Source organism: Manis pentadactyla, chromosome 6, assembly GCF_030020395.1.
Source record: "Manis pentadactyla isolate mManPen7 chromosome 6, mManPen7.hap1, whole genome shotgun sequence".
Taxonomy (NCBI): Eukaryota; Metazoa; Chordata; class Mammalia; order Pholidota; family Manidae; genus Manis; species Manis pentadactyla.
The window spans coordinates 33373713-33387595 of NC_080024.1; the positions used below are offsets into that span (position 1 = coordinate 33373713).

The 13883-nt window shown below is 34.9% G+C and overlaps 1 protein-coding gene across 10 annotated transcripts in view; it reads right to left on the reverse strand.

The window, feature by feature from the left end:
• Positions 1–393: 393 nt before the first annotated feature.
• Positions 394–13883, reverse strand: part of CARF (calcium responsive transcription factor) — an 84656-nt gene continuing 71166 nt past the window's right edge. For 8 of the 10 annotated variants that reach the window (XM_036928064.2, XM_057503681.1, XM_057503680.1 and 5 more), the window contains 3 exons: positions 10350–10480; positions 9612–9981; positions 394–3540 (listed from right to left, as the gene is read on the reverse strand). In XM_036928064.2, coding sequence (XP_036783959.2) covers positions 3422–3540; positions 9612–9981; positions 10350–10480 — 620 coding nt within the window. In that variant the 3' untranslated portion in view covers positions 394–3421. The remainder of the gene's footprint in view (positions 3541–9611; positions 9982–10349; positions 10481–13883) is intronic. The other 2 variants (XR_008998204.1, XM_057503682.1) reach the window with 2 other exon arrangements.

Genomic DNA, 13883 nt, shown 5'->3' on the forward strand with positions numbered 1-13883 from the left:
TGGCAGAGTGGAATAAAGCAGAAAAAGCAAAGAGGGAAAAAGTTAATGATCCACTTCCTGTTAAATCACATGCTTCCATCATTATTCCAAATATAAATCTGTACTTAAAGATGTCAGAGTGCCAAAATGTGGGAAAAGAGAATTACTTATGCCTTATTATATGCATTGTTTTAAAATGCTGATGTTTGAGTTGACAGTACTAAATGTATATATATTTGGAAATGTAATAAGAGGAGTTACTGATAGAACTCTTAAAAACATTCAAGTTCCAAAGGGAACATAAATCTCTAGCCAAAATTCTCATGTATTAAAGTGTTTATTCAGCATCTTCAAGATGAACAAAACTACTACTATACCCAGGAAAAGTATAAAAGAAAAACTAACAAGTTTAAGAAAAAATACAATTTTTAATGAAAAAAAACTACATTATAACAAAGACAATATACATTAAGTTCCAATATATATACACATATTTTAAAACTTTTTCTTAAAACCTGGTACAAATTAAATGACATCTTTTTAATGCTCACATGATTCAGTATGTATTTTGACAGAATAAAAAAGATGAAACACAAGCTGGTGGGCCTCAAAATCAGAAACTCTAATGGACCAGATCTCCAAATCTGTTTTCTATCACTTTTGTGACTTTTAGGAAACATTTACCTTGTATAAGACAAGCTCTTTCTTTTAACTATGCTAACTGCTTACACAGAAATTAATATTGAGGGAAAGGCCCACCATGGCTGTGTACATGTATACTTCACTGCGGTATAAAGTTTATTTGGAGGTTTGGAAAATGAACACTACAATGAAGAAACGAGTTCAGCTGTAATTATGACTTTCTAACTGCTTATTTTGAATGTTCAACTTACTACTACAGATATTACACCTTGTAATACATAACACAAAAAGAGCCTATGTCAAACTTTGCTGTAGAGCTGTTAGGAGAATGCCAAATACAGATACTGAAAATGTTATGCACTTGTACTTAATATCCTGTGCATTTAAAAAATAATTGAACATTTTAAAAATGTAAACATACTTTAAAAAAATGATGCTAAGCATCTTTAAATACAATACTGATATACCGTGACTAAACATGCATTTAGAGGACAAATGAATTTTTAAAAATTAATTTAGAAACCATTTTTAAAGGGCTACTCCATAAAATACTTACATGAAAATATTGATAGTTCCAGTTCCTACCTAAAAACCAAAAGAGTATACAATTAGGGATTTAAACCTTCCTTCATGCTTTTTCTTTTGTTTTTTGTTTGTGGGAGGATGCACTATAACTTTCTGTTCTCATGATTAAAAAAAAAAAAGAAACCAGTATCAGAAGAAACACATAGAATGAAGTGAAAGCTAGCAACAGAAAGCAGATCAATAGTTGTTTGGAAATGGTGCAACAGGAGTGGGAGACAGGGAGCTATGTTTTATTCTTGCCTAAGTGGTAAAGTCTGAATCCTCTGATATCTCTCATCCTCACAGGTAACTGACTATAGAGTTTCTATCTGAGCAAGCATTTCTCCTTAACAACTCAACATCAAAAGAGAACAGAATGTGTCCAAAGGAATATAGGTTAACTGGTGAAATAATTAATAAACTATTGTCATTAATGGAAGGTAAAACTCTATTATTTAAAATATTGAAAAAGTTTCCATAAAAACTAGTAATAACAAGTGAAAAAAATATTACTTAAAACACAACACCAAACTATTAAGTAATTTGGACTTATTCCCTTTAAGTGCACACAGACTAAGAGAAATCTGGGTTTGAGGTAACTAAGAGTTGTGCTTTTAACTTAAGAGATTTGGCAGCCTGCCTCTATAAATGCTGACATCAAATATTTTCATTGCTTAGGAAAAGGAAAAGCCATTTTAATTAAAACTCATATATGTAACTGAATATTAACTTAGCATTAAATAGGGGTATAAATAATAAATTTACATTAAATAAAGCATAAATCTAAAGAGCTAGGAATTTTAGAATTCCACCTACTTCTTATATAACAGTGCTTTATACCTAGATACCTGAAACAATTCAAATGAATTAAGAATGGGAAATTAAACTTAGAAAACCCCCAAAAAACTCATTTTCACAGAGCATTAAGGATAAATTTCACATTATATTCTGCATGCTTTGAATATTAAATATTTAATATCTATTTAAAATCCTTATTACTTTTAAATAAAAATTAAATATTCCCACAAATGGTTTCAAGAGAAAAAAAATAAAAGCCTTTAGGTTGATTTCATGGCAGTTAAAACTGACATTTCTAGTTTACCAACCTTCCAGAAAGCAGAAGCTTATGCTGAATATGCTGATTAGTACTTACTCGGTATTGAAAGTAAATATACTTACTCACAAAGCAAATATAACATATTGTTTTAAAATTTTAAATATGAACTAAATCTTAAACTATAAATACTTGCCCTGAAGTACTATAAATTCTAATACCATCAATTGAGTAAGAACTCTGGCACAGAAAAGTAAATACAATTCAAATTCTTTTCTAACCAGAGTTAAATTTTCAATTCAAAATAGGAAAGAGAATTCTCTGCTGATATCAAAAAGCTTCCCCAAATTATCTGTAAATACCATTCTATTGTTCTTTCTGAATTCTCTCAATTTCTACATTTTCTATCCATTAGGTAGTTTTTTATCTATAATACTGTATAAATCCATGCAATATTTATTTCTGTTGCTTATCTGATTAATTCAAGTTAAAATTCGCAGTACTTACCAAGACACTTTAAATTTCTACTAGATGACAATTAGTATGCTACTGGTTTGTCATTATGAACATAAAAATTAAGAGTGGAAGAAGCAAAAATGCAACTATACAGTTTCCACAAATGTCAATGCTGGGCTTCATGTTATGACATAAAGTCTATTGTTTTATCTTTCCAAAGAATACAGACCACAAATACTCTCTCACCCGTCTACCCATTTAAAAAATGTCTTCACAACTTTGAAGAGGAATAAGTTTTTTTAGAACTTAAAAAATAAGTCATGACATAAACACACACACACACACACACACAAACACACACTCACAACTGTTTTTGCTGTTGCTACTTTTTTTCATCTTTTAAGAACCAAAATTGGATATTTCCAGGGGGTAAGTTAAATAACCATTTGTGTTCAGACTGTATCACCGTGGAAAAATTCAGATGTTCTTTTAAAATACTGGCCATATCAAAAAATGAGAAAGCGTAAAAATTATACAAAATAAGAGAAGTAAATGTCTTTTATGGTAAAAGTATGCAATTGGCAACAAACATGTCAGTTTTAAATCAAAGCTGTTCATAGAACAAGTCTTTAGTCCACTTATAATGCTTCGCTTTGACAATATTCACCTTCTTTTCTATGACATCAGAAGTCAGCAGAGTTGTAAATTCTGAAAAGCTTCAATAAGTTATGTAGCAGATAATTTCTTACAGTCCAAATTTTTTTTTGCTTCCACAGACAACACTGGTTCTTTGGGTTCTTGCTTAACTTGGTTCATAGAAATGGTACCTTCTGGGTTTTCTCCAACTTTAAAACCAAACATAACAGAAAAATCCTAAAGGTTAATATAATTTCTGGCACCAGAATCTTTAGAATTATATGAACTCAGAAGCAAAGCAAAAAACAGTAGTTTGGAGAAAGAACTCAGTAATTTAGAAAGTATCTGGTGTATTTGAGAACTCAGTGCTTCTGACATCTTAATAGTCATTCTTATTAAGGTCTTTCAGTGTGCTTCTAGTAATGAAGAAAAGACTGAAAAAACTATAAAGTTATTCTCCTTGAAAGATACTCTGACAGAAAAGCAATCTATAATTTTATAAAATTATTAGGAATATCTCATATTTAAATTTGTCTTTAAAAGTATGTGTGAATAAAAGTCAGGAAGCCTCCCATTACTTGAAAATGACTTGATTTGCAAAGAGCAGGCATATTACAGATTATTATCACTACATACAAATTCACAGATGTGTTACCATTCCCTTATGTGGTCATTTATCAAGGAAAATGTTCCTCCCCAAAGAAACCTCACTACGTAAGTACTTTAGAAAAAATATGCCCCATCTTAAATGATAGCTATGACTTAGCTTTACAATCCATGTATTTGCTGATTTGAAACATCTCAGAATGCAATTACCATTCTGATTTCAAAGCACTTATGGCCAAATTAATCTAAATGTAGCTTACCAGCAGCACTGTTATGAACTGGCATGTAGGATATATAGATAAAATCTTTCACTTTGTCAGGAATATCAGTTTTTCAGTTGCTATCAGGAACTGAGGTTAAGGGGACTCTGTTCAGAAAAGTGTCTTAAAAACACCTAATGCTTGTCACATTGAAATGTGTTAGAGTTTAGCTCAACTATAGAAAAAACAAGTAGAGGAAGGATTTGAGTGGTCCTGAGAAATTCATATTCAGTGAAATAGTCCCTCAGATCATGATCTAACTTGATAAACCATGCAAGTTCAGATCCAAAGAGGGTTCCCTTTAGCACAATCTGAATTAGAGCTCCCAGGAATACCTTGGCACAACATAGAGGGAGGGAGCATGTTGGAATGGAAAGAAGCTTTAGAGGCAGACAGATCTCAGTTTGAATTCTCACTCTATCACTTTTAGACAATTGCTTAACCTCCCAGAGCTTTTTTTTTTTTTCTAATTTTTTATTAACGTATTGTTGATACACACTCTTATGAAGGTTTCACATGAAAAAACAATGTGGTTACTACATTTACCCATATTATCAAGTCCCCACCCATGTCCCAATGCAGGCACTGTTCATCAGTGTAGTAAGATGACACAAATTCACTATTTGCCTTCTCTGTGCTAAACCTTTTTCCCTGTGATTCCCCACACCATGTGTACTAAACATAATACCCCTCAATTCCATTCTCCCTCCCTCCCCACCTGTCCTCACACACTCCTCCCCTTTGGTAACCACTAGTTCCTTCTTGGAGTCTCTGAGTCTGCTGCTATTTTGTTGCTTCAGTTTTGCTTCATTGAATGAGGGAAATCATTTGGCACTTGTCTTTCTCCACCTGGCTTATTTCACTGAGCATAATGTCCTCCAGCTCCAACCATGTTGTTGCAAATGGTAGGATTTCTTTCTTTCTTATGGCTGAATAGTATTCCATTGTGTATATATATCACCTCTTCTTTCTTCATTCATCTACTGATGGACATTTAGGTTGCTTCCATATCTTGGCTATTGTAAAAAGTGCTGTGATAAACATAGAGGTGCATATGGCTTTTTGAATCTGAGAAGTTGTATACTTTGGGTAAATTCCAAGGAGTGGGATTCCCAGGTCAAATGGTATTTCTATTTTTAGTTTTTTAAGGAACCTCCATATTGCTTTCAACAATGGTTAAACTAGCTTACATTCCCACCAGCAATGTAGGAGGGTTCCCCTTTCTCCACATCCTCACCAGCATTTGTCGTTCTTAGTCTTTTCAATGCTAGCCTTCAAAGCCACCCTTACTGGTGTGAGGTGATATCTTACTGTGGTTTTAGTTTGCATTTCCCTGATGATTAGTGATGTGGAGCATCTTTTCATGTGTCTGTTGGCCATCTGAATTTCTCCTTTGGAGAACTGTCTCTTCATGTCCTCTGCCCATTTTTTAATCAGGTTATTTGCTTTTTGGGTGTTGAGGCGTGTGAGTTCCTTATATATTTTAGATGTTAACCCATCGGCAGATGTTGTTTACAAATATATTCTCCCATACTGTAGGATGCCTTTTTGTTCTGTTGATGGTGTCCTTTGCCATTCAGAAGCTTTTTAGTTTGATGTAGTCCCATGTGTTCATTTTTGCTTTTGTTTTCCTTGCTCAAGAACATGCGTTCAGGAAGAACTTGCTCATGTTTATATTCAGGAAATATTTGCCTATGTTGTCTTCTAAGAGTTTTATGGTTTCATGACTTACATTCAGGTCTTTGATCCATTTCGAGTTTACTTTTGTGTATGGGGTTAGACAATAATCCAGTTTCACTCTCTTGCATGTAGCTGTCCAGTTTTGCCAATACCAGCTGTTGAAGAGGCTGTCATTTCCCCATTGTATGTCCATGGCTCCTTTACAATATATTAACTGACCATATATGGTTGAGTTTATATCAGGGCTCTTTAGTTTGTTCCATAGGTCTACGGGTCTGTTCTTGTGCCACTAACAAATTGTCTTGATTACTGTGGCTTTGTAGTAGAGCTTGAAGTTGGGGAGCATAATCCCCCCTGCTTTATTCTTCCTTCTCAGGATTGCTTTGACTATTCGGGGTCTTATGTGGTTCCATATGAATTTTAGAACGATTTTCTCTAGTTTGTTGAAGAATGCTGTTGGTTTTTTTTTATAGGAATTGCATTGAATCTGTAGATTACTTTAGGCAGGATGGCCATTTTGACAATAGTAGTTCTTCCTATCCATGGGCACAAGATGTTTTTCCATTTAGTGGTATCTTCTTTAATTTCTCTCATGAGTGTCTTGAAGTTTTCAGAGTATAGGTCTTTCACTCTCTTGGTTAGATTTATTCCTAGGTATTTTATTCTTTTTGATGCAACTGTCAGTGGAATTGTTTTCCTGATTTCTCTCTCCTCGCTCATTGTTAGTGTATAGGAATGCCACAGATTTCTGTGTATTAATTTTGTATCCTGCAACTTTGCTGAATTTGGATATTAGAGCCAGCAGTTTTGGAGTGGATTCTTCAGGGTTTTTTATGTACAATATCATGTCATCTGCAAACAGGGACAGTTTAACTTCTTCCTTGCCATCTGGATGCCTTTTATTTCTTTGTGTTGTCTGATTGCCGTGGCTAGGACCTCCAGAATTATGTTGAATAGAAGCGGGGAGAGTGGGCATCCTTGTCTTGTTCCTGATCTTAAAGGAAAAGCTTTCAGTTTTTGCCACTAAGTATAATGTTGGCTGGGGGTTTGTCATATATGGCCTTTATTATGTTGAGGTACTTGCCCTGTATACGCATTTTGTTGAGAGTTTTTATCATAAATGGATGTTAAATTTTGTCAAATGCTTTTTCAGCATCTATGGAGATGATCATGTGGTTTTTGTCCTTCTTTTTGTTAATGTTGTGGATGATGTTGATGGATTTTCAATTGTTATACCATCCTTGCGTCCCTGGAATAAATCCTACTTGATCATGATGGATGATCTTTTTGATGTATTTTTGAATTCAGTTTGCTATTATATTTTTGAGCATTTTTGCATCTATGTTCATCAGGAATATTGGTCTGTGATTTTCTTATTTTTTTGTGGTGTCTTTGCCTGGTTTTGGTATTAGAGTGATGCTGGCCTTATACAATGAGTTTGGACGTATTCTCTCTTCTACTCTTTGGAAAACTTTAAGGAGAATGGGTATTAGGTCTTCACTAAATGTTTGATAGAATTCAGCGGTGAAGCCATCTGGTTCAGGGGTTTTGTTCTTAGTTAGTTTTTTTATTACCAATTCAATTTTGTTGCTGGTAATTGTCCTGTTCAGATTTTCTGTTTCTTTCTGGGTCAGCCTTGGAAGGTTGTATTTTTCTAAAAGTTGTCCATTTCTTCTAGGTTATCCAGTTTGTTAGCATATAACTTTTCATAGTATTCTCTAATAATTCTTTGTATTTCTGTGGTGTCCATAGTGATTTTTCCTTTCTCATTTCTGATTCTCTTTATGTGAGTAGATTCTCTTTTTTTCTTGATAAGTCTGGCTAAGGGTTTATCTATTTTGTTAATTTTCTCAAAGAACCAGCTCTTGCTTTCATTGATTCTTTCTGTTTTATTCTTCTTGATTTTATTTATTTCTGCCCGTATCTTTATTATGTCCCTCCTTCTACTAAGTTTGGGCCTCATTTGTTCCTCTTTTTCTAGTTTCGTTAATTATGAGTTCAGACTGCTCATATGGGATTGTTGTTCTTTCCTGTTAACCTCCTGAACTTTGGTTTCCCTGTCTGTGAATGGGGACACCACCAATTGCTTCATGGCGTTGCTGTGAGAATTAATTCACATATATTCATTTTCCCTCTCTTCTACTAAAGTTTCTTAGTACTGACAAGGCCTATGGATAAATTTTCTTACAAGTAATTCTTTCAATAAATTTAAGACACTGATTCTTTTCTGGAAGGAACTCTCTCACACTTTTCCTTACCCAGAAGAATGACAACTAAGAAGGAAGGAAAAAAAGACAAGAAATAACAAGTGTTGGGGAGGATGTGGAGAAAAGGGAAACCTCCTATACTGTTGGTGGGAATGTAAACTGATGCAGCCACTGTGGAAAGCAGTATTGAGGTTCCTCATACAACCGATTGTGTCACTTCTAGGAATTTACCCAATGGAAACAAAATCCCTAATTTGAAAAGATATATGCACCTCTATGTTTACGGCCAAGTTATTTACCATAGCCAAAATATGGAAGCAACCAAGGTTCCATCAATAGGTGAATGGATAAAGAAGATGTGGTATATATACACAATGGAATATTATTCAGCCATACAAAAGAAAGAAACCCTGCCATTTGCAACAACATGGATGGATCTAGAGGGTATTATTCTAAATGAAATAAGCCAGGTGGAGAAAGACAAAATACCATGTGATTTCACTTATTTGTGGAATCTAAAACAAAACAAAACAAAACAAAATTAACAAAATACCAGCAGACTCATAAGCACTGAAAAGTGACTGGTAGTTACCATGAGGGAGGGTAAGAGGTGGGTGGGAAGGGGAGGGGGATAAAATGGCACAAAAATTCTTAATCATAATATAAATTGGTTATGGGGATGGTAGTACAGCATGGAGAATATAGCCAATGATTCTGTAACATCTTCCTATGTTGACAGACAGTAACTGCACTAGTTGCAGTGAGGATTAATAATGTGCGTAACTGTTGAACCACTCCTGTACACTTGAAATCAATAGAAGATTGCATGTCAATGATACTTCAATTTAAAAAAAGAATGGGGGGAAAATATGTTATAAGGATAATTCCTTTGAAGATTTCTATGATACTTTCTATGAAGATAATTTCTTTGAAACAAACTGCAAAATTTTTCCCACAAAAGTACCCAGTCTAGAACAATTTTTGTGAAAGAAGTGACATAGGTCAAGTAGGAGTTAACAGTTTATTACTATGTTGATTTGGTTCATTAAAAGTAAAGGTAACAAGGTCTTGGATTAAACCCAGCACCCAAGTCCTACTACTTCCCTTTTAAATCCCATACTCAACATAAAAGTCTATAACTCAAAATCTTCCTTTTAACCTTTGTATCTGCCCACTTCATTCCATTTTTCTTTGTGTCTATATCATTTTTTCCATAATACTTTTTCATTGAAGTCTTATTTATTTTAAGTGCAATCTAAAATGACCTTCCTGATTTCACATCACCACAGATTTTCCATGTAAAATTCGGTAATTAGGGAATGAATAATTTGGATAGCGATGAAGAGAAAAAAAAGCCTATAAGTTGTTAAGCCCCTCTTCTTGAAATTTTTTCATTTTTCTCACTTTTACTTTATTTTTTAATATATTATAAATGTACTGCATAGAAATGATAGTTTTTTCTGAGTGTAACAGTGATGATAGCCCATAAAATCTTGAAAAAAAACCCATAAATTGATTTTAACTTACTAAGAGCTGGGTGGCTATCTATAATCTGTATTGGAATGGTCTGTATATTTCCCAACAGAATCCGATGAACACTTCCTTCCAGATTCTCTGTATCCTCAACATCACCAACCTCCACCAGCTGATCCATTGCAACCAAATTTTGATCTGGTCCTGGAAGGCTATCCATGGTAGAGGCAATACTGTTGTTTTGGGTTAGGCATGTATCTGTTTGAAGGCTATGACTTTGACCAAGCAATAGAGAATTATTATTCATTACAGCACTTCCTATTGAATCCAGAAATCTTGAAGGACTGGAGGAAGGGTGGCTATTTACTGATAGCAGAGCCTGTGATCCATCAGGAGAAGTGAATCTTGGCTGCAACTGCAAACCCTTTAAACCAAAAAGAGTTAACATCAAAATGTTTGAATTTACTATGTATGATTTTTCTCATAGGATATATTACTCTTTTGATATATAATTAAAATAAAATATAAACATATCATTAGTAACAATATTAAGTAAGGACAGAAACAAAAACCAAAGGAAAAATCATAGACCTAAATTTTATCGCATGCAGTTAACTCAAACTTTTTCAAAACATATTGTTTAATCATTTAAAATAAAAAAGTCAAGAAATTAACAATGAAAACATCTTTGATCAATATTTTTATAGCAATTCTGTAAAATCTCTAGGAGAAGAAGGGAGATTGAGGAAGAAAGAGAAAGGCCTCAAATCTGCTATTTCACTAGATACCTACCTGTAGTTGTGTAAATATTTTCGGCTGAAATGAAGAAAGTGAGGAGAGTGAGTGTGCTGGTTCTGGAGATAAAGAACCCCTTGTCTGATTTGTTTCCACTTTGGTGTTAATTGATTCTCCCAGTGAATTTCCTAAATTATATAAAAAATTAAGAAAATAACTTTTGGTTTCTAGAGTACTACACTTTAGTCCAACCTTTACTATCAGAATTGGAATAGGAAATAAGGTCAAAGGTTTGAAGAGGACTTTAAGAAGTTATCTAGTTCACAATTTCCAGAACCTGGTAGTTTATCAAAATCACTATTGGAACTTAAAAAAAAATTCCTAGCTTCAACCTCCATTATGCTTAATTCAATGTATCTAGGATGAGATATATGAAACTACATTTTTCCTTGAAAGATTTTCTATATCTAGTCTAGTTTCATTTTCCATGCTATGACTACACCTAAACTTCTCTAGATACGTGAAATCTACTGGGCCTATCAATTACCAAGACCAGACTCAATTAATCTTTGGTAGCCCTAGTGCCTAGCACAATGCCTGGCATAAAGTAGGTGCTCAATAGTAACAGTATTGAATTTCTTTCAGTAACTTATTTTGGAATAAATGAATAGGAGTAAAAATATGTTTTCTCAATATCTCAATTTTTAAAGTATTGTCCTTAAGGACTTTGAGTCCTTTTCTCATTAATTTCTTATACATTAACCCATATATATTAAGTCAATCAAAAACTGTTTATCAACAGCCATTTATTGCTTTCATACTATAACTAATTTTTTTAAATGGCCCTGGTGTCAGACAAAGATGAATTTAAGCTCTGGCTTTTCTCTGTAACTTTCAACATGCTATTTAACTCGGTTTCTAGACTTCAGTTTCCTCATAGGTACAATTAGGATAATAAGAGAATCTTCCTCAAAGGACTGCTGAGATAATTAAATGGCACTCTCACACTTCTTGGCATTCTAATTTCTAATTGTCCGTGTCCTTCACTCTGCAGCAGTTGCGCACTACTACGGTCATACCCTGGACTATCTATATCTAAATTCTCTAATTCAAAAATCCCATTCTCTGATCACAACCTCCTATTTTTGTAGGGATTTTGCTCAGGTACTGCACTACAATTGTTCTTCAACCTCATGTGTACCTCCAGTAAATTGATTCCTGTTTTCCTCAGATGCATCAACCTCTTCCTTAATAAAATTCTCTTCCCATCCAACTTGAGTCCTGGGTTTATAATTTCTGTCACTCTTGCAAAAATTCTGAACTACCTTACCTTTCTGTCCTTTAGTCACACCCTCTGGTAAAGTCCTAACTCTGGATGAAAACGGCTTCCAGCACCTATACATGTGAAGCTGAATGAGCTGAAGAAGAAACTTGTTGCTACCATTAATACCAATTCATGGTCATCAACCTCAACAGGACCCTCAGCCTGTATGTGACAACCTTATAGTCTTTTTCTCACTCTATATTAGGGATGAAATATAATCCCCATTTCCTCAAATCTTGGCCACCCTTCCTGAGATCTTTTTTCATTCTTAGCAATCTTACTTTTAAAAAAAAGAGAAATTATCAGATAGGAATTTCCTCAAAATCACCAAAGATATCAAGTACCTTCATCTCCATCTATCTCTTCAGGTCTTTCCTATCTTAAAATACCTTCCCTCAGAGGTCTCCTACCTCCCGCTCAGGAGTTGACCCCTCGTTGCTGAGTCCAGTGAAAAAGGACGCTCGCAGAAGAGCAGTTCGCCATCTTCACCAGCATGCTAGCGTAAGGGCCTTGTGAGGATGCAGCAGGAAGGTGGCTAACTGCAGATCAGGAGGACTATCCCACCTGAAACCTGCAAAGCTGGAACCTTGATCTTGAACTGTTAGCATACAGAACTGCCTCCTTTCCATGTGCTGCCTCTCCTCTGCCACCACATTCTCTCACCGGCCACCCTGCCACTGATGCTCCTGCTTGGCTGTTTTGTCACTGCTTCTTTGGCACCAGGATCTTGGCTGCTGCTCCTCTTAGGAGATGCTAGAACCTTCCTACTGCAAAGGCTGTTTAGGAAGCACACTTTATTCCAGAGTTCATAGGATCAAGTGTGGGTCATGTAGAGACAGGAGACAATTAGGAAGCACACTTTACTCCAGAGTTCATAGGATCAGGTGTGGGTCATGTAGAGACAGGAGACAATTTCCCATGACAGACATTATCCTCTGAGGAGATTGAAGGACACCTGAGACATGATTAAACCGTGAATGAAAGCTCACTCATTTTAATAAAGAGAGCTGTCATTCTGAAGCAGTCCATGTGGCAAAGAATTTATGGCAGCCTACAGCCAACAACTGGCAAGGAACCAAGGTCCCTCAGTCCACCAACCCTCAAGGAACAGAATTCTGACAACAACCAATCCTGAATTAGCTTGAAAGAGGAGTTTGCCCCAGTTGAATCTTGAGATGAGTGTGGCCCTGGCTGAGAAGTTGATTGCAAGCTTGTGAGAGACCCTGAGTCAGAGGACCTAGGACTTAGCAGAGTGGTTGTAGGGACTGAAGAAATGAACACTTGGATTTGTACAAAGTTGTCCTTACTTTCCTAGACACAAGTGGGGGAGAATATTGTCTTGTAAACGTCCATCTAAGAAAAATAGAATACAACTTTCAGCATGGAGAGCTCCATCTACACCATAAATATGTAACTGGAATTCAGGAAATCAAAGTTCCTTGGAGATAAGCCTGCTGCTAAGGTGGCACAAAGACAATACCAAATGAGCCTAGAAACCTATGATTTTAAGAAATCAACTGTCTGATGAAGAATGAGCATGATCTCTACAAAGAAAACTACAAAATATCACTAAGACAAAAACAAGAGACCTAAGTAAATGGAAAGATATAACATGATCAAAAGTTTGGACAACTCAATATTAAAAATATTTTAATTGTTAACAAATTTATCATTGATTCAATAAGCTCACAATAAAAACAGTTTATATGTCTGTGACTGTGTGTAAATTGCCAAATAAACCCTGGGGATGAAATGTACAGCATGGTGACTGTAGTTAGCAATGCTATTACTAAGAGAGTAGATCTTAAAAGTTATCATCACAAGAAAAATTTTGTACCTATGTATGGTATGGCAATGGATGTTAACTAGAATTATTATGGTGATCATTTATCAATGTATACAAATCAAAGCATTACATTGTACATCTGAAACTAATACAATGTTATATGTCAATTATATCTCAATAAAAATTAAAAATAAATAAAATGTCAACAACTTCTCACCCTCAAAAAAAAAATACCTTCCCTCAGCCCCATACTCCTTTTATAGCAAACTTCTTGAAAAACTGGTCCACACTGTTGCCACATTTTCATTCATTTCCCCTTCATTCTCCAACCATCCCAATACAGCTTCCCACAATCCATTTCATCAAAACAGCTCTGACACTCAAGCTTTTCAAACCTGACCTCGTAATCTCTTCTGTCTCTCCCCTACTGCCACTAATACCCTATTCTTACGCCAGTGCTGCCTAGCTCAGTGAATGCCAT